The sequence below is a fragment of the Heloderma suspectum genome, chromosome 2 (assembly GCF_057233095.1).
Source record: "Heloderma suspectum isolate Gila_16-S chromosome 2, 16-S_ref, whole genome shotgun sequence".
In the NCBI taxonomy this organism is placed as follows: domain Eukaryota; kingdom Metazoa; phylum Chordata; class Lepidosauria; order Squamata; family Helodermatidae; genus Heloderma; species Heloderma suspectum.
The window spans coordinates 184,281,817-184,303,738 of record NC_139459.1 but is presented as its reverse complement, the minus strand read 5'-3'; the positions used below and the strand labels follow the sequence as shown (position 1 = coordinate 184,303,738).

Here is a 21,922-nt window from a genome sequence, read left to right as displayed (position 1 = left end):
GCCGAGCTCTGGAGGGGGGATAAAACATACAGTGCAGACAACACAACACACTGCCTTGAGGGAGTTCCCCCCAAATTACCCCCCCCCCACACACACACACACACACGCACGCACACAGCAACATGAATGCGGAAGCCCTCGCTTTCAAGATGCAAAGGTATACGGTGAAAGAGGCGCCGAGGCAACAAGGTTGAATGGGAGATGTCTAGCCAAGAGGGCAAACTCCTCATCTCCTCGGTTCTGTGCTTTCGCCAGCAAACCCCTGCCCCCCAGTCCCAAATCTAAGCCTAGATGGGATATGGAGGGGAAGGGAGGAGGGACTCCGCTGGCCCAAATCCCTCAGGCTATCCGTTTCCTGTCTCCGTAGTGACAACCCATCGGGATAACATTCTCCCCACCCCCAGCCCAACTGCCACACACCCCTCGCCCAATCCTCCCACCCACTTCTCCCTTTAAAGTGACAGGCCCTTGGAAATAAATCGCCAGCTTTTGAGACATAGACATTCCTAATTAGGGGCTCTTAAAGAGACGGTGATTAATGTGAGCCCTGGCCCAGGCCCGTGCGAAGACATGCCTAAGCAGTCGGGAGTAAAAGCAACAGCCGCTGAGAGGCACTCTGTCTCTGAAAAGGCTCAGCAGCTGACAGCACTCTGAAAGTGGTGGCAAACCCGCCCTGCCCGGCCCAGAAATGACCAAAGGACCTCCTCCTATGGGAGTCTGTTTGTTTGTTGATACTCCATGGGAGCGCTTTTGGAATTGTTTCCCCTCAGAGGAAGACACGTGGAAAACATTTCATTAGAACAAAATATCAACATGGATTCCTCCCCCCACTCCCACCCCCAGGGGGGAAATGACCATAATCTAGTCTCTTGCTCAGGCATCTTTCCTGAACAATCCAGGTACGCCTTTTCAGTTCTGAGGTAAACGTTTCCCCCAACATTTTCCTCCAGGGGAAAATCCATCCCAAAGCGCCACCTTGGAAGAAAATGTTATACAGCCTGAAACCAGATATGGAAAGCAGATGGCTGAGCAGGAGTCTGCAGACTGCAGAAGATCCCTTGCTCTGGTCAGGACCGTGTGCATTCTCTGAGATGCGCCTGCGATTGTATCTCGGCAACACAGGCCTTGGTATCGGGCGCAAAAACTCTGTATCCCATGCGTAATGTGTAAATCAGTCCACAGCGACAGAGGCTGGGGTGGGGCAGGGGTGAGGAGCTGCATATACATAGGCCATTCCTTAAAAGAATGTGGTTGTAGACTCAGAAATGCCTCGATCATTTGGACATGCCCTGGAACACAGAGACTCATAGACTCATAGGGTTGGAAGGGGCCTACAAGACCATCGAGTCCAACAGTGCATGCTCAACTTTGCCTCTACATGGACGCAGATGTGATCAGTGGATGGGTGCACATGGATCCATGATATAAATGTTGTATGGTCCCTGCCCAAATCCACAGGAGGAATCTTTTAATGGTTACTGGGGTGTCTGGTTGGTCCCTGTGGGAACAGAATGCTGGTCTAGATAGGCCTTTGGTCTGATCCAGCACAGGTCTTTTTATGTTCTTAACCCGCTTGGTCTCCTACTTGCACTATACTGCTCCTTATGCTTAGAACATGCATCCCTCTGCCAGTCTATCGTACCACTTCCCTTTATACTAGGGGTGGGGAACTACTTAGTCCCCGGGGGCTGGACTGCACCTGTAGAAGACCCCCATGGGCCAGATGTTGGCACTGGGCAGGGCTACGTCCACAAAGTGGGTGTGCCACATGCCCCAAATGGGCAGGGCCACTGCTGGCATGCAAGGCACTCAGCAGCAGGGCCATCTCCAGGTTTTTCACGGTACCTGGGCAAGACACCCTCCATGGGCCCCCTCCCTCAGTGAGCCTACCTTCTCGCAATCATTGTCAGCAGCTGCTAGTGCTCTTCATCCTCTCTCTCACCATTGCTACCACTTGCTGGCTTCACAGGCAAGAGAGCCTGTGAGCAAGCAGGCCACAGCATTCTCCTCCTTCTCACCACCACCGCTGTCTGGGCCAGAGCGAGAGGCAAGTGAAGAAGCAGGTTGCACTGGTGAAGAGGAGGAGCAACTCCAGGGGCTCTTGTCAGTGGGCTCTTGCTGGGGGGTGGGCCCTCGGCAGGTGACCAGCCCTGGCACTGAGCCAGTGCCTCAAGGAGGCACCAGCTCAGTGGCTCACTTGTTCTGCCCACCTCATGCCCTCCCTGTTAGGGGAGGATGCGGGGTGGGTGAAGCTCTGACTGTGCCTGTGCCTGGGGGAGATGCTCTTCTGGACTCCAGCTCAGTGACGATGCCTTCTGCCCGTGGGAAGGATGAAGGAGGAGCAAAGCACAGAGCTCTGCAGCCTCGAGGACCACTTGGCTTGGCTTCTTCCTGCCTCAGGAGCCAGATGCACCTCCCCCTGCGCCTTTCCCAGTCAGGATAGTGCCCAGCTTCAAGGAGCGCTCTTAATCTCCCCCTCACAACTGAGCTGATGGGGAGAGCAAAGGCAAGGAAGCATGGCCTAGCAGAAGGGGGTGCTCCTTCCTAGAATGCCTCACAGGCCAGACTGGGGAGCCTTGAGGTTCCCCACGGCTGCTTTGCACTTTCAGATCCCTTCTCAAAACCCACTTCTTCCCAAAGCCCTCGCCAGCCTACCACAGCCTCTTCTTTTCTGTTCAATTTGCTGTCCATTCACCTTGCCTCAAGCCCTGTCCACGTCAACTCTGTGTTCTGTACGGCGCTTGCCATGCTATGGATGCCCCAGTCCTGTTAAATAGGAGATGGCGACCACCCTGGCTTCAGCTTTCCACCAGGCCACAGGAAGGCCTAATACACTCCCTTCCCCGCTCCCAAAGTGGACCCAACACGCAAGCCCCAATGGAGGCGCTCACCTTCTTTGGACATGCCAACCTCAAAGCACTTCTGCAGGCGACAATATTGGCAGCGGTTACGGGTGACCTTGTTGATCTGACAGTTCTTGTCCCGGTGGCAAGTGTAGACCATGTTTTTCTGGATGCTCCGCCGAAAAAAGCCCTGGAGGGTCATGGAGAGAAGGTGACCAAGTACGTTGGTGAGGTGGAAGAAGACCACCCTCCCAGGGAGTTCCAGGGCATGGTCTGAAGGCACATGAAGCAGCCACCTTGCTGAAACTAAGCAGGTCTGGGTCTGGGAGACCACCTGGGTACCAGATGTAGCCACTTTGAGTTCCATGATGGAAGAAAGGTGGGATGGAAATGCAATTAATTAATTAATTCCAAGCAGTCCTCTCTCCAAGACTTCTTTCCCAAGGCCAACTGTACTAGCACAGGGCACCGACTGACTCTCTCAGCCTGCTGCTTAAAGGGCCACTGAGCAGCTCAGAGGGCTATTTCGGATGTTGCCTCTTAACCAGCATGAATCCGAAGACCTATGGCAGTATTAGTTTTGAATCTTTACACACATGTATATCAGGATAGAAAAACAGCCTACCCAAGCTTGGCACCCTCCAGAGGTGTTAGATGGGAGTTGTTGTCCAACACATCTGAAGGGCACTAGGTTGGGGAAGACTTATATAAAAGGAATAGAAGCAGCTGCCTTGTATGCACTCAGACCATCCATCCTTCTAGCCCAGGATGGTTTTGGCAGACTGGCAGCCACTCTCCAAGGTCTCAGGCACATGAAGCTATTCCAAGGTCTTCTATCTGTGATCCTTTTAACCTGTGAAAAGAGCTGTGGTATCGTGTAAAGCAACCTCCTCTTCCTGGTGCCCTCCAGATGTTTCAGACTACAACTCCCATCAGCCTCAGCCAGCACTGCCAGTGTTCAGGGCAGATGGGAGTTGTAGTCCAAAACATCTGAAGGGCGCCAGGTTAAGGGAGGTGTGTGTAGGGACTAGGTGTGCAAGCCGAGAAGTCCCAAATCCAAATATGGCCTCCGCTGCAAAGCTTCCCTGAAAGGCCTTAGGCAAGCTATGAGCACTCAGCTGCCTCTGTTCCCCAGCTGCAATATGGGGACAATAATACTGGCCTGCTTTACAGGGGCGATTGTAAGGATTGCTGAGATAATGCTTTGGATGCTCTAGAGCAGGAGTGTCAGACCTCTTTCAGCCCAAGGGCCAAATTCAATTTTGGGCAGGGCCAAAATATTAAAAATACCAACATATTTTAGCTTCCTGCCAATAACTAAGCCTTAGGAGAGGCATTTCCATCTTTTAGGGTGCAATCCTATGCATGTTTAGAAAGAAAAAAGTCCTACAACTCCCAGCATTCCTCAGCCAGTATGCTAGGAATTCTAGGACTTTTTCCTGTCTAAACATGCATAGGATTGCACCCTTAGAATGGGGAAAAACTGCACAAAAGCTGGGAAACCACCCAATGATTGGTGGTTGGGGGAAAGGGGTGTGGCCATCTGGAGAACCCTGGAGGGCTGGATTTGACCCCTGGGCCTGAGTTCCTGCACCCTTGCACTAAAGCATGTATACATGATAAAGATTACAAAGTCAGTGACTGAACCTGGGACCTTATCAATGAAAAAAGCTCCAGCACCGAGGAGCAAACTGGACAATATGTGAAACGTGTGATAGCACTGCACGACCCTCTTGCTTTTGCTGTTGTCAAACTGCAGCCATGGGGGTGGGAAAGAGAACTGGGATCAAGGCTGCGGCAGGGAGTTCAGTCTTTACCACCACACACCATGGTCCCAATGAAAATTGCCTCCCCTCCCCGGCGGCTAACTGCTGTGCCAATATTGGTGCCAATATCAGCTTCCTCCTATGGCAAATAGAACTTGAGAGATTTTTTGTCAGGACTGCAGCACAGAAGTGGGGAACAAGGGGAGGATTAATCCCAATCTTGAGTGGGAACACACACACCCTTCCCCCATGGCTGCTACTGAACAACAACAAAACCGGACACGTGAAATGCGATCGTGCATTTCACCTCTCGTCTGGTTTGGCCCTGAACCTTGCCTAGCATGCTGCAGAATCCTCTTCAGGCAGAGAAGGGAAGAACGAACATGCACACTTGCAACTGGGCAAAAGCACAGCGCCTCTGAATTGGCCAGCTCTGGTATAAATATGAGGCACCTGTCCTTTTTCCTGCCGTTCCTTGCTGTGCTTTCAGGCAGAAAGTCTGAGTATAGTTCTCAGCTCCAGCGAATGACCTGAGGCATCCTAATTTGGAGGACATGCACTCCAGGTCAGGAATCAGGGTGGCCACCCACAGCCCCGGCCTAACTCTGATGATATTTAGAGGATCTTATAGAATATTCCGGGCAGAATTTCTGCAACCAGAAACCCCTGATTCTGCAACCAGAAAACCCAGCTTCAGCAACTGGAACAAAGGATGCCAAGTCAGCATACATTTGCTTGTTTTGCACATTTCATCTGGTTTACATAATCTGTTTTGGGTGTTGGCACACTTGGAATTCCCTACTGCAAACATTCTTTTGTGGAGGAAGGGAGGCCTGGATGAAGTAGCCAACCACACCCTTCTGGCTGAGCAGCTGCAGGCACAATGCTGGCTTTAGCTCTGGATTTTGGCGAGCCCAGCCATGAGGAGGCCACTGCCCCAGGTAGCTGGGGAGTACATCCCACCACCCTCCCTGCTGCCCTGAACCCAGCAGACTCCTGTTACTCACCTTGCAGCCCTCGCAGGAGCTAACCCCGTAATGGTAGCCAGAGGACTTGTCGTTGCAGACAAAACAAGGTTTGTAGACACGTGGCGGTGGGGGTGGAGAGGGGGAGCTGGGCACCATCTCCTCTGAACTTGTGCTTTGGGTCTCCACCGCTGCAGAGGGAAAGAAGGGAGCGTCAGACAGAAATGCTGACATTCAACACCCAAGAACAAGCACTGGTAAAAATAGATAAAATGTCAGATTACATTTATTTTATTTTATTTTTTTTTTTTAAGGAAGCTTCTAGTCCCCAGCGTTATGGAGTAGGGTGGGGAGAACCATCAAGCTCTAAACCAGCCTTTCCCCAACCATGCTGGCTGTGGCTTATGCGAGTTGTAGTGGCTGGGCAAAGGCTGGTTTAAACACATGGTATCCCTCTTGGAGGAAGAAGCTATCCTTCTGTTTCTTCCATCATAGAATATGGAACCACATATGTCTGTGCATGGTTGGCTATACCTTTTAAAACAGGGCTTCTCAAATGGGGGGGGCAGGCTCCTAGAATCCTAGAATAGTAGGGTTGGAAGGGGCCTACAAGGCCATCAAGTCCAACCCCCTGCTCAATGCAGGAATCCAAGTCAGAGCATCCCTGACAGATGGCTGTCCAGCCTCGTCTTGAACGCCTCCAGTGTGGGACAGCCCACCACCTCCCTAGGTAATTGGTTCCATTGTTGTATTGCTCTAACAGTCAGGAAGTTTCTCCTGATGTTCAGCCGGAATCTGGCTTCCTGTAACTTGAGCCCATGATTCCGTGTCCTGCACTCTGGGATGATGGAGAAGAGATCCTGGCCTTCCTCTCTGGGACAGCCTTTCAAGTCTTTGAAGAGCGCTATCCTATCTCCCCTCAGTCTTCTCTTCTCAAGGCTAAACATGCCCAGCTCTTTTAGTCCCTCTTCATAGGGCTTTGTTTCCAGTCCCTTGATCATCTTTGTTGCCCTCCTCTGAATCCTCTCCAGCTTGTCTGCATCCTTCTTAAAGTGTGGTGCTCAGAACTGGACACAGTACTCCAGATGAGGCCGAACCAGTACTGAGCAGAGGGGAACTAGTACTTCCCAGGATTTGGAAGCTATGCTTCTATTAATGCCGCCCAAAATAGCATTGGCCTTTTTTGCAGCCACATCACATTGTTGGCTCATATTCAGCTTGTGATCGACAACAATTCCAAGATCCTTCTCGCTTGCAGTGCTGTTGAGCCACGTATCCCCCATCTTGTAACTGTGCATTTGGTTTCTTTTTCCTAGGTGCAGATCTTGGCATTTATCCCTATTAAATGTCATTCTGTTGTTTTTTGCCCAGCGCTCCCATCTATCAAGATCCCTTTGAATTTTGTTTCTGTCTTCCAAAGTATTAGCTATCCCACCCAATTTTGTGTCACCTGCAAATCTGATCAGCATTCCCTGCACCTCCTCCTCCAAGTCATTAATAAAAATGTTGAAGAGCACTGGGCCCAGGACTGAGCCCTGTTGGAGGGAACTGGTGGCTTTCAAAGAAGGGTGAGTAGTTTCCAAGAAAAATAAGATCCCACAGCAGGGGGACTTTCCTTCTCCGATCTACCTGGATGGGCTGAATCCTCCAGCAGTGGACACTCACCTGATCTACACTAAGTTTTGAGGGGGGCCTGCATCCCCAATGCCCCATAATCTCAACCTGATATGGGAAGAAGGAAGTTCAGGAAGAGTTTTGTTCAGCAATAGCTTCTCCGGATATGATTCCTATTGGGGTTTGCTCCTTTTCAAATGCCAATGTTGGGTTAATACCCAAATCCATAGATTTTCACTTGCTGCAGTTGTAGGCTTTGAGAATCTCCACCAGCTCACCCATGGAACAGATTATCAGAGCTGGGTTTGGAGAGTGTTGGCTTTGGGGACCATAAGATAAAGAAAGTACAGAAGGCAGGGACAAGTTCAGAAAGTCTGAGGAACCCTGATTTATAGGCTTTAACAGAAGGGACAGCTAGACCCATCCATCAGGGAGATGTACTCCCACCTTACAAATAATTTATACAGGACTCTGCAAAGTGCTTTACAATCTTTTGCAGTTTCCACTCACAACACTAAAGGAAATGCCTGGAAAAAGTTTTCTGGAACCTTAGAGATTAACAGGTCGATGGCAGCATAAGCTTTTGTGCACTAGAACCCATTTCATCATCAGGTACCATTCATCTAATCATGCATCAGTCTTTCTCTAGTTCACAAAAGCTTAGTACACAATAGATACCTTCTCATCCATCTAATTACTTGGGCTGTAGTCCATGGAAGCTTACGCAACAAACAAGCTGTTAGTTATTAAAATGCCACAAGATTTTGTGTGCCACATAAGAAGAGCTGTGCTGGATCAGACCAAAGGTCTATTTAGCCAACATTCTGTTCCCACAGTGGACAACCAGATACCCTAATGCAGTGGTGGGCAACTTGTGGCCCTCCAGATGTTTTGGCCAATATAGTCAATAATGAGGGATCATGGGAGATGTAGGCCAAAACATCTTGAAGGCCACGAAGTGCCCACCCCTGCTGATGGAAAACCCATAAGCGGGACATGAACACATTAGGACCCTCCCTGTTGTGTACCCCAGAAACTGATATTGAAAGACATTCTGCTTCTGAGCACAGAGGTATCATAGAGCCATCATGACGGCCACTGACAACCTTATCCTCCATGAATTTGTCTAATCCCCCTTTAAAGCTGTCCAAGTTGGTGGCCTACATCTTGTGGTAGTGAATTCTATAGTTTAACTATGCTGTGTGAAGAAGTGCTTCCTTTTAACCTGTCCTGAATCTCCTACCAATCAGCTTCCTTGGCTGACACCCCTGAGTCTCCCTATCCAGTTTCTCCACACCATGCATAATTTTATATACCATACAAACACACACACACACACAGAGTAACCGACTAACATGACCACCTCAAGAATCACTTTTGTTCCCATTTTATTTTGCAAAATGGGAAAACTGAGGCCAAAAGAACGTTACTTGCCTGCGGCTGTCTCATGACTGAGTAGAATCTTGACCTCAGGTGTTCCAGGTCCCCATCTGACACTTAACCACAGACGGCAGAACAAAAACATGTACTGGGAAGAACTCAGCCAAAGGCCTGGGGCAAGTTTGTTGGGTATTTGGGGTGGGAGGGGGGAACATGGTCACAGCTTGGTCAGCCAGTATTACAGTACAAAGTGTAACTGTGCATGGCTTATACAGAGAGAGAGAGCACAGTTGCTTGGGAAGGAGTCAACACTGAAAGATTTAGTCCTAAACTCCATGCCTCTTGCCCTCACCGTGACCCAGGGCGCCTGGACAGAGTTCCTTCAGCTCAAGCAGCGTTTTTCCACCGCCCCAACCTGGGCAAAGCATGGAACTGTTTGCAATTCTAGCTTTCAACACAGACCGAATTTCCTGTGACAAGGCCCTAAATGCCACATTCCAGGCCAAACAGGTTGGAATTGTTACCAGAGCTGTGTAACCTAATCCCTTTCCCTGGGGGAGGGAGGAAAGGAATGACCCTGCCCCAAAAGAGACATAGGTTAGAAAAGCTGGGGTGGGAGGCAGCCTTTTTAGTCCAGTTTTCCCTCCTGTAAAAGTCCCATTTTCCCCAGGAATTGGGGGTGTTTGAATTTTCAGGGTTGGTGAGACTGAGGGGGTGGGACCTTTCTCCCCTGGCAAATGGGGACTTGGGCTGTATGGAGCCATAACAAAGAAAAGAAAGATGTTTCCATAAAATCACTACTGTTTCATCCGATTTCACTTAAGTCTCAGTTAAAAGTTAACTCCAACTTTCTCATCTTCTATTTGCAGTTTTGCTCAGCTCTGCTAATGACCTTCTTGAATGCAGCATGTTCATTTTTTAGCTGCCTCTCCTTAGGTCTGGACCTTCACTTCACTCTCATGATTAGACAGATGAAGGCAACATCTTTCTTTCAGAATATACCATTTATTTAATTAATTACATTTCTAATCCACCCAATAACTAATGTTCTCTGGGTGGATTACAAATACGCATTGATGAAAAAGAATGCTGAACCATTGTGGTTTGCTTTTAGAAGCAGCCAGAGGTGAATTCTTAAATCAGACTTCCCCAACCTGGTATGCCCCCCCAGTGTGTTGAGGGACAACGCCCATCATCCCAACCCAGCACGCCCACTGGATTGGGGATGATGGGAGTTGTAATCCAATACATCTGGAAGGTGCCAGGTTCAGGAAGGCTGTCCTAAATGTTCATTCGTTCAGGGAAATGAAGCACCAGGATTGGGCTGAAATGATTTTTTGTCAACTAGAAAACAACAGTGTTGCAGCTGATCGGTTGATCTGGGGGCTGTTTGAATGTTTGTGTGGGGCAGCCTTTCCCAATGGTGCCCTCCAGAAGTGTCAGATTTCAACTCCCATTATTCCCAGCCAGCACGGTTATGAAAATGATGCGCGTTGCAGTCCAACACATCTTCAGGGCACCAGTTTAAGGAAGGCTGGTGGAGGGAATTCCCTGCTTACAATATGCCAGGGGTCCTATGAATGGGCAGGAGTGAAGGGATACAAAAGCCTTCCCTCCTCACCCCCACTTCAGCTTTCCACTATCTTCCATACCTTCCAATCCTGGCTCTAGCACAAACTTTGTTTGCAAAAGGAAATCAGCATTTTGTAGCCACTCTACTACAATAGATAACCAGCAAATCCCAAGCAGCCATCCTGTCTCTTGGGCCCAGTCCTTATAAGTGAGCTTACAATAAACAAATGCAGCCTTCCCACCCTCACAAATAACCCTCCAATGAATATTCAGTGCACACGACAATAACAGCCCATTTGTGTATTTCTCTTTCACCCTTTATGAATGACTCTACAATAAACAAACTAATGCATGCAGCTTGGGGCTAGGCAAGAACACGGCAAATCTTCTACTATTATGTCTCTACTGTGCTGAAGCAGATTCTTCACATACTGCAGAAAAGCCACAGAATGTGGTTTTGGGCACACAATTCCTGAGAATCTCAGCATTCTTTCATTTTTAAAAAGAGCAAGTTTCTGGTCCTTGTGGTCGTGACCATATGCTTAAAAGCACATGCATGGATAATGCCTGGTCAAATCTTAGAACAGGTTTCCCCAACCTGGTGCCCTCCAGATATGGTCAGGAATTATGGGAATTTTAGTTCAAAACATCCAGACAACATCAAGCTGGAGAAGGCTGTCTCATAAGTGAGGAGTGGATGAAAAAAAAGTGGGTTCAAAAAAGGTGATTTGGAGCTCAGACCTCACGTCTGCCTTGTACTTGGGTTCTTGGGTAAGTTACTTCTATTTTAGTCCCACCAATTTGCCTTCTGGGAAATGGGTGTTTCGTGATGCGCCACTCCCACCATGGCAGTCATTTTGTTAATATGGGAGCCTCCTCCGCCATGGCAGGCATTTTGTGAGAGTGCCCACAACACTCTCAAAATTCCAAATGCGCCCACTAACCCAAAAAGGTTGGGGACCCCTGCATTAGCACTGATCAGCTTTTCAGTGGTGACAGCTGATCCAACCAACCAGCTGTGTCCTGTTAATGCTGAACAGCTGATCAACAATGGCAGCAGCTGATTGAAATCCACATCTCCTGGTTAAATGACATTTCTTCCATCCAACCTGTTCCATTGTTCCTCACGCCAATTAGATAAACGAATTCTGTATTACAATAGACACAACACATAAACCAGTAGTGTGAAGATTGTGCATGGATGCCATTTGGAATTAAACACATTTTCATATTACATATTCTTTACTCTCTCCCAAGATGAAAGTAGGAGAGGGCCCAAAGCTCAGTAGCAGAGCACATGCTTTGCATGCAAAAGGTCCTGGTTCTAGTATAAAGAATCTTAGTTGCGCATCTGCCCGAGATCTTTGGGGGCTGTTCCCAGCCAGGGTAGCACACAAAACTGAGTTGTATGGACCAATGAACAGTATGTAATGCAGGGGTGGGCACAGGAACATGACATATACTGAGTCACACCTTTGGTCCATCAATCTCAGTGCTGTTGACACTGACTGGCAGCAGCAGCTCTCCAGAGTTTCAGGCAGGATTCTTTCCTAGCCCTACCTGGAGATGCCGGGGATCAAACCTGGGATGTTCTGCATGCAAAGCAGCTGCTCTACCACTGAGCTATGGCCCCTCCCACTTGTGGCAACCTGTGGCCTTCCAGGTGTTGTTAGACTACAGCTCTCATCAGCCCTAGCCAGCACAGCCAATTGTGAAGGATGATGTGAGTTGCAGTCTAATGACATCTGGAGGGCCACAAGTTGCCCACCCTGATATAAAGCAATTCCTGGAGATGCCCTGATATAAAGCAATTCCATACACTCATTTCAAATATGTGCTTCTGAGACAGTAAAGACTGCTCTTTCAGCCCATTTCGGAGAAGCTCTCAGGGGCCACATTCCAGTGTTGGGCGGGGCAAAAGGGGCAATTGGTCAAAATACTAAACATATCAGTGTATTTTAGCTTAAAGCTCTTCCTTCCAGTAACTCAGCCTTAGGAGAGGCATTTCAACCTTCTGGAATGGGGAAAAAATTGCACAAAAGCCAGGAAACCCCCAAATGATAGGTGGTTGGGGAAAGGGGGTGAGGCCAGGGGAGGAGGACTGGATTTGACCTCCAGGCTTGAGGTTCTTCACCCCTGCTTTATTAATTACATTTCTGTAGTTGCTACAGGAAACCCCAGAATTAAATCAGTGGTAATCAAGGTTGCTGCTTTCCTCTAAGATAGCGTTGGGAGGGAGATTCAGTATCTGTTGTCCGCATCCTGGCGGCATCAGTGTTAAAGTGACAGTCACAGTCAAGGGGCAGCTCCTTGATTCAAGGTGGCTCCTTCCATTTTCCCAGAGAGTAACTGCTGGAACAGAGTATCCGTTTCAAAGCTGTGCTTAAGGGCCCAACACAGCCCAGTCCAGGCTTGACTGCCCACCCACTTAAGTTCTTCACACAGCCAGAGTGCAGACTGCAGATTACCTCTCAATATAGCCAGGGCCTATGTGAAGGAGAGGCAGCTGGCAGGCTGGGGGCTAAATCTGGCCCCCAGAGCTTGTCTCCCATTCCAAAAGGCGCCTCAGCTGCTTTCTCCCACATGGGAGTTAAGAGATAGGCAAAGGGCTCCTTTAACACCCTCCTCCTCAGATCTGCAACAGAGTCTTTGGCAGAGGTCTCTTATTACACACCTTGGCTGCTTTCCACTGCCTACAAATCAAGACACGGGCAAACAGATGTCAAGGGGTATGTTGCTGTTCATACTTGGAGGAGAAGGAGCCCTTTGCTTGTGTTCTGGCTCAAGTTGGAGCAAGTCATAGGGGCAGGGAGCCAATGTTGATGGCCCTTCCACCCTTATTCAGAATCTAGCCTATTAAAAGTAGTTGCTGAACAAATGCCTTTACCAGGGCTGGGCAAACATATTGCCCTCCAGATGTTCTGGCTTACAATTCCCCTCACCATTGGCTATGTTGGCTAGGGCTGATGGGAGTTGTCAGCCAAAACATCTGGAGGGCCACAAGTTGCCTATAGCACTGAGATCCTTTAAAAGGCCCCACAACCCTATTCTTATGGCAAGTTCTTTGCTTCCATTTCAGCCACATCTTCATTACTTCGGATGTAGATTAACATTATATTTGCACCAGTTTCTTTTGATATTTCATGTATGTTATTTGTAGGGTTATTATTAGTAGCAGTATTGTTATCAGAGCACTGCTAGAGCATCCTTTTTTTAATGGGAGTTTGATGTTATGTCTCTTAACATGACCTGTTTAATGCAAGTATATTATTGATATTGGATGTTGTTAACTGACCTCTTTGTACATCTTGCACTTATTTAGATTTTAATGTTTTAAATGAACTGTAGCTGAGTTAACAATGTATTGTATTCTAATTATGATTGCATTTATTTGTTTTGTGAACCACTTTGAGCACAATGTACTGTGGAAAATGCAGTATACAAATACATTTACTATGAGTATGCTAGTATCTAGTGGGTATATACAATCCCTTCCCACTCTCACCATAACCCTGAAAAGCGGGTCACCAGCATTCCCATGATGCCAATGAAGAACTGAGGCCAGGAGACAGTGATGTGATCTGTATATCCCCCAAGTTCCAACATTATATTCAAAGGACCACACAGGCATTGTGCAAGGAACTGCTGTTTGTCTCTCTCATGCAGTGACTCATAGATTGTGAAGGATGCTGTCTTAGCTAAGGATGTTCTCTAGGCAACTGTTTCTAAGTGATGCCTCTTAAGGGAACTCTTGGATACAAGCTAACATAGAATTGTACATTGTATTTGGATCTGACAGTGCTGGGTTCAAGTCCCACAGACTCATCCCTCGCCCCACCAATTCTCACTGCCATGGCTGCTGGTGAGGAGGAACAGGGTTCAGATCTAAAGCGGGGCAGCTGGTGGGTCTGAAGCAAGCACCACTGGTGAACAGAGTGGGGGCTTGAAGCCTTGCCAAAGATCCTGAAGGTAGTCTGAAAAGATGTGTTATGCAAGCAACTACTGCACAAAACTGGGGGATTAAATACCCTCAGGCCCTGCCCTTTGTCACCCTGGTCTAGTGGTGGCTGAAACCAGGCCTCAGTTCTGAGAAAAGCCCAGGATTTGTGGAGAACGTTAAATTTCTTAAGGAGTGACAAACAGAATAAGCCATCAGTTCTCCACCTCATCTGGCTTACTGGCAGCAATATTCTGTGGAGCAAGGCAGTGACTTTGGGGGGCTAGTAAGAACAGCCTCAGGGCTGGTCCCTCTTTTATCCCAATACTGGGGCCTCAGTTCCTGACCACAACCTCCCTCCCAGCCTTCCCCACCCTGCTGCCATTCAGATGTTTTGGACTATAACTCCCATCAGCCCCAGTCAGCACCACCTATTATCAGGGATGATGGGAATTGTAGTCCAAAACATATGGACGGCGGCAGGGTTGGGAAAGCTGCGTGTGTGATTCCTGAGAAATGGTACATACCCCATTTGGTCTACTCTCCTGTTAGGCCTCAGCAATTCAAGAGTAGGCAGATATCAGAAGGACCAGAGGCAGAAGTGTAATCGAAATCAGGCAGGGGTCAATACTTGAAGTAGCGGGGGGGGGGGCTATACAAGCAAATGCAAGGTCAATATCAAGCAGGGGGCGATGATCCTAAACAGGAAAAGGGAAAACTAGCAACAAGTTTCTCAGACTGAGGAGCAACTCTAAGGCTAGGGCTTTATAGAGCTTGGTGTATGGGGACTGGCCCTTGGGGATCAACTGACTGGATATTCAGGCAGGCTGGTGCTGCAGCCTAGATGTGCCCGGAGCTCGGTTTGTTGTGCTCATAGAGGAGACAGAGTGCCAATGGCACAGGGGGTAGGAACATAAGAAGCTGCCTTATACTGAGTCAGATCATTGGTCCATCTAGCCCAGTATTGTCAACACTGACAGGCAGTGGCTCTCCAAAGTTTCAGGCAAGAGACTTTCCAGCCCTACCTGGAGATGCCAGGGATTGAACCTGGAATCTTCTGCATCCCAAATATGTGCTCTTCCACTGAGCTATAAGGCACCAGAGCCTGACAAATGGGAGCTCTGGTCAGAGACACATGCACCAGAATCCTACACCTTTGTCCTTCCAGGTGGACTTGCAAGCCACTGAACTGCATTCAGATTCAAGCCCAGCCATGATACATTCTCAGCCTCTGCTCCCTGCTTGTAAAATGGAAACAACTGTGGCCTACCACACAGGGTTATTGTGAGGTTCAATGCAATAAAGCAAATCAAGTATTCTACAATTTTTTTAAGTGATACATAAACAGGGCTACCTACTCTTCTGCAAGCCAATACAGATTCCTACCATGACTCTTCTCCTGGTCTTGATCTATAATCCAGTATCTCCCCGCCTCCCAAGAAACACACCCTTCTTCCATGAGATCGAAGGAAAGCATTTTCAGTTCTCCTTCTACTGAATTCCTTGCTTAGCAATTCTGCCCCAGATTCTTCTCAGCTCCCCCACAAACCTCTGCCTCCCCATGGAGCCCTCATCAGCATCAGAGAAGAAGGGACAATTAGAAGCTCATGAATGTTAACCCACTGCATTATCCTCTTCTTTCAGATAAGACAATAGGCATTTGGAGGCTGCTCCCTTGGCTCCAACAGTGCATGACTGACTCCCCAGGGCCAGGAGATAGAGGCAGACAAAAGGGGCCCCCGCCAGGTGATTAGATCTCAATGCAAGGCCTTTATTTACCTGAAAGTAGCCCGTAAACACAGAGAGATATGCATGAAAAGCTGGTGAGAATTAAAAGAGACTGATAAGAGAGAAAGAATGCAAGATCTTGGATGAGGATGTGCAGGGAATGCTGATCGAATTTCAGGTGACACAAAATTGGGTGGGATAGCTAATACTTTGGAAAACAGAAACAAAATTCAAAGGGAACTTGATAGACGGGAGCGCTGGGCAGAAAACAACAGAATGACATTTCATAGGGATAAATGCCAAGTTCTGCACCTAGGAAAAAGAAACCAAATGCACAGTTACAAGATGGGGGATACGTGGCTCAACAACACTGCAAGCAAGAAGGATCTTGGAATTGTTGTCGATCACAAGCTGAATATGAGCCAACAATGTGATGTGGCTGCAAAAAAGGCCAATGCTATTTTGGGCGGCATTAATAGAAGCATAGCTTCCAAATCCTGGGAAGTACTAGCTTCCCTCTACTCAGCACTGGTTCGGCCTCATCTGGAGTACTGTGTCCAGTTCTGGGTACCACACTTTAAGAAGGATGCAGACAAGCTGGAGAGGATTCAGAGGAGGGCAACAAAGATGATCAAGGGACTGGAAACAAAGCCCTATGAAGAGGGACTAAAAGAGCTGGGCATGTTTAGCCTTGAGAAGACTGAGGGGAGATAGGATAGCGCTCTTCAAAGACTTGAAAGGCTGTCCCAGAGAGGAAGGCCAGGATCTCTTCTCCATCATCCCAGAGTGCAGGACACGGAATCATGGGCTCAAGTTACAGGAAGCCAGATTCCGGCTGAACATCAGGAGAAACATCAATATTTAGAGCAATACGACAATGGCACCCATTGCCACATTAGAGGCATTCAAGATGAGGCCGGACAGCCATCTGCCAGGGATGCTTTGACTTGGATTCCTGCACTGAGCAGGGGGTTGGACTCGATGGTCTTGTAGGCCCCTTCCAACCCTACTATTCTATGATTCTAGGATTCTATGATCTCTCTCTCTCTCTCTCTCTCTCTCTCTCACACACACACACACACACACACACAGTGCTGTAAGGTAACCGCACAGTGGGATTTTTTAATTGCAAAGCTCACCTTTGCAAACACTACCTCTTGGGAGTCCTCTGAACCACATCAAGGCTGTTTTTCTTTCTTGCCTCAAGAAGACAGAAAGTGGATAACATTCTGTTCCTTAGTAGATTGATGTAGCTATATGCACAAGTTTGTGCTTCATAGGGCTGTTCATTAGGCAGAATGGAAAGACAGGTAAATCTCAAGCATAGAAAGGTCACCCTGTTATAAGTGACTGAAAAGAAGACACAAGTTTGGTTGTAGACAAGTTCTTGTGGCTGTGGGCCTCAGGAGAACACCTCAGTGAAACAGGATTGCCACTTTTTTTTTTTTTACTGGCCCCTGCTTGTGTGCCTTACATTGAAATCAGAAGATGAAGGTTTCCACTTTGCAGAGATAAACAATCTTGCTAAAATCTGCATATCCATCTCCTATTAAAGGCACAAAAGCAAGGGCCCATAATTTTTTTGGCAACCTAAATGTGAAATGATTCTCTACTGAACGAACTAACAGTCAAAGCGAGTTTTTGAGTTACACAGATCTCTTTCAGGCATACGTATTAAACCAAAAATCCAAAATAAAAGATTAGAGATGTGATATATAGAAGAAATATTTGTTTGGATTGCTGAGACCTAGTCAAAATGAAGATGGATCAATTTAAGCTGATATTCTCTCTGCCATTTAGGCTGCAATCTTAAACATACTGACTTGGGGGTAAGTTCCACTGAAATCAGCAGGGCTTATTCCTGAGTAAACATGCGTAGATCAGGCTGACAAATGTGTTCCTTTCAAAGTAACTGAATTTGCAGTAGCAGCACAGTATAAGAGAAGGTTTATGGGGAAAATGCTGTGAACTGTAAATCATCCTTCTCTGAAGTTTTGATCACCATATCTCCCTTTTAGAAAGTTTGATTAATAAATTGGTGATTGATTAACTAGAGATGTGACACATACATGCAGGTTTGGGGGGGAAATCATATCTCTAGTTGACACTTGTATCAATTTTGTTTTCATTTGATTTTAGAGAAAGCATAAAGTTTTAAAGTACCAGCCCTACCCAGGGCTGAATAAACACTTCAAACACTTAGGTCTCAGTATCACATTTCTAGGTACATAGGTGATCATGGGTCTGGGATTTTTTCTGGGCTATGCTGTTTAGATACACCTTAGCTATTCACATACACTGCTGAATATATATACACGTGTGTGTGTGTGTGTGTGTGTGTGTGTGTGTGTGTGTATTATTTATTTATATATATATATATATATATATATATAAATATATATATATAAATGTTAAAGAGTCAAACATGATTATGGATTTGTTTGGGGTTGAAAGGTGGTTCTTTTGAAGTGGTGGGTAGAATGGTTTTCTGTCCAAGCAACATTTCAAATCATGTTGCACCAAACAAAGCAGTAAAAAATATGTCAACACAATAATCTCTTTTGTTTAGGCAAATGGTAAAACTAAATATACAGACATTTACAGTTGTTGTTGTTACTGTTGTTATTATAATACAGCAATCTTTATACCTTGTGCCATACAGAGTTTCATGGGCAAAACAGACAGGGTCCCTGCCCTCAAGGAGTTCAATACATTTTTTAAAACTTTCTACTTCAAGGCAGGAAGAAGGATCAGATACAGGTGATGGGAAAGAGTCTTCTCTGCCTGGAGAGTTGCTGCTGGTCAGGGTAGACAACTAAGGTGGCCATGTGTCCTATTTTACAGAGGACAATCCTCTCTTTGAAGGTGTCCTCTATTTGACGGGCTCTCCAGTCCAAGTCTGGTTTAAAGTCAAAGAACCCTAAGAAGGGGAGAGCAGGCAGGGGCCTTGAAGTTGCCCATCAACACTTCACACCTGGACAGCAGACTGAATGGGCCCAGAATCCTAAGTTGTTATTTTTACAGTCGCAGCTATACATACAAATTAGCACATGCACATTATATGCAAACATGTTTGTCGTCTTTTGTCCTCTTTCCTAGTGATGCATTTCCTCTTTTTTGGCAATGAGTAAAGTGGCCACCCTATAGACAATATTGGACAAATACCTGAGCCTGGTATAAGGCACCTTCCCAACTAAGTAAGGAATACTTTCCATGCTAACATGTCTGCTGAGGAGCCCGCAAAAGTCTCCCAAGGAGACCAGCGTGGATTGCAATAAAATGCTAGGGCATGTTCTGTGGTACAGTATCAGCTCATGTGGAGCTGTGCGTCCAGGTCTTTTAGGTCTCACTGATGACCTGCAAGAGCTGACAGTGTGCCTGGGAACACATCCAACTTGCCCTGCCTTGTGGCTGCCCACTGGGTAGAAAAGAAGCTGCATACACCATGTAAGGTATGGAGGAGAGCATGATTTTTCTAAACCCTTACTGTGAACACCTAGACCTCCGCGTGGCAAGTTGTAACATGCAGTGTGGAGGACCTGACAGACATTTGCACCTAACCATTTGTGCATTAACAAAGGCAAGCTTCCATGGCCATTTTCTGTCAGCTTTCCTACATGGGTTTGCCTGAATGCAGTCTAGAAAATACGCTTTGGAGAGTACCCTTCCAAACCATCAATGCTGAGAAGGAGTAAAGCCCCTCCTGGCAGTTCAGCGCAGGTTGCTGAGCCAGAGAACAGACATGTTTTACTGGACTCCCCCTACTGCATCCGACAGCTCCCAGCTTGCCTGCCTGGCACTGCACAGCATGGAGAATGGAACGATCATCATGCTGTGGCAAAGGAACCAAAGCCAAGGCCACCCAAAGCTCCCCGAACAGCCACCGGAAGCTGAACTGTCGGGCTTTTGAGGCATCATTAAGTGAGATAAAGAGCATGTTCCGCAACAGGTGGGAGCAGAGGGCAGGACATAAATTCCACCGCAGCGGGACAGGGCTCTCCTGCCTCTGCAGACAGAGGGGAAGAGCCGGCCTGGCCATAAATCCCCCTGCGCTGACAACAATCTGATGCTCCGACAGAGGAAACAAACCCAAACATGTTCCCAGAGGGCAGGAGGCCACTGCACCTTCGCCCAGGCAGGACAAGTGGCATGAAATATGGTTGTCAGCCCCCACTGGGAATGAGGGGAAGTGTCCAGCCCTGGCCCTCCGAGGAACTCTCGAAGGCAGGAAATCCTAATATACAGCCCAGCAAGAGCTTGGGAACAACACATTCATTATGATTTCAAATGCTTCTATAGCTGGCCGAGTGCATAAAGTGCTTAGGGGCCCTGGAGCCCTTCTTTGATTCTGCCAAACAAGGGGGCAGAATTTTGGACTGTATCACTTCAGACTGCAGTCGTATTTTTGAATGCTTCCCATGTGTTGTTGGTTTTTAAATGCCCAACAACCCCCTGCATATAGTCTACTAGAACATGAGAAAGGATCAAAATAGGCCACTGCCTGATGTGCCTGTTTTATTACAGATTAATTTGTTTGTTTATATGATTTATATACTGCTCAACTGGCAGAAGCCCTCAGGGCGGTTTACAATCCTAAAAACAAACGGAAGAATAAAATAGCAACCAACACAATACAGAACAACCAAAACAATAATAAAACAAGTAAAATTTTAGAACGTGGTAGGACATTCAAAAATATTACCCTCCTCTTTCCTGGCAGTCTGAAGCAAAACATTTCTGAAACAGGGCACTTCTAAGTTGCATTCATCTTCCCAAGTCTTTCAAGGAGATCGTCAAAACACCCATTTTACAGACAAGGAATCCAGATTACATGTTCAAAACTTCAAACACAGGTCTACACTTGCACATGGGGGCATGAGTCACATGGGAGTGAACAACTGTGCTGGCAATTGGTTTTCCATCCCACTACATGTGCTGGATCTATTTCAAATGGTGTTCTATCAAATATTAAAAACCAAATAAATAAATAAACAAACAAACCTGACAGCCATTCTATTATGGAATATATATGTGCGTGTGTGTATATATCCTTGTACTGGAATGTGGACTGCACATGGAAATGAGAGTGGGAACATCTGCCTGAGGAATAGGAACATAGGAAGTTGCTGTATTCCAGGTCAAACTATCTGTCCATCTAGCCCAGTATTGTTTACTATGACTGGCAGTGGCTCTCCAGGGCCTGAAGTTCCCATTACCTGCTACCTGATCCTTTTCAATTTGGAGATAGAAGAGATCAAACCTGGGACCTTCTATTTGCAAGGCATGTGCTCTACCCCTGAGCTAAACCTCACAGGGCTGAATTAACTATTACACAAAATCATCTGCAGCGTAGGCCCTGCTCTAATTGTGTAGAATTGCCCATGTGAAAAGTGAGCCCACCTAGTCCAGCAAGATCTTTCTAGGAAGCTAACAAGCAGATCACGAAGACAAACAGCCATCCCCTGTTGCTCGTCCCCAGCATCTGGTTGTTGTTGTTGTTCAGTCGTTCAGTCGTGTCCGACTCTTCGTGACCCCATGGACCATAGCACGCCAGGCCTTCCTGTCCTGCGCTCTCTCCCGGAGCGTGCTCAAGTTCATATTCATTGCATCCGTGATGCTATCTAGCCATCTCATCCTCTGCCGTCCCCTTCTCCTTTTGCCTTCAGTCTTTCCCAGCATCAGGGTCTTTTCCAGGGAGTTTTCTCTTCGCATTAGGTGGCCAAAATATTGGAGCTTCAGCTTCATTATCTGTCCTTCCAATGAGCACTCAGGGTTGATTTCCTTTAGGATGGACTGATTTGACCTCCTTGCAGTCCAGGGGACTCGTAAGAGTCTTCTCCAGCACCACATCTCCAGCATCTGGTACTCTGGTACTATCTCTGAACATGGAAGTTTCATTTAGCTGCCATGTGGCAGATTCAAATCCCGCCTGACTTTTCCCAGAGTTGAGAACACATGTGAAGTTAGTGCATCCTGGACTGAATACACATCTGCATTAAAGATTTGGACTGTTTTGTATCACTATTTTTTTTTTTTCAACCACAGCCACTTTTCTACTCAACATATTCATTCATTCCAAGTCGGACAAAACCCAAAAGCTTTCACCCCAAAACAGCT

At 47.2% G+C, this 21,922-nt stretch overlaps 1 protein-coding gene across 2 annotated transcripts in view; it reads right to left on the bottom strand.

The window, feature by feature from the left end:
• RARG (retinoic acid receptor gamma) overlaps window positions 1-21,922 on the bottom strand; it is a 138,328-nt gene that overhangs the window by 12,911 nt on the left and 103,495 nt on the right. For both annotated transcript variants that reach the window (XM_084836674.1, XM_084836676.1), the window contains 2 exons: window positions 5,617-5,765; window positions 2,892-3,033 (listed from right to left, as the gene is read on the bottom strand). In XM_084836674.1, coding sequence (XP_084692800.1) covers window positions 2,892-3,033; window positions 5,617-5,765 — 291 coding nt within the window. The remainder of the gene's footprint in view (window positions 1-2,891; window positions 3,034-5,616; window positions 5,766-21,922) is intronic.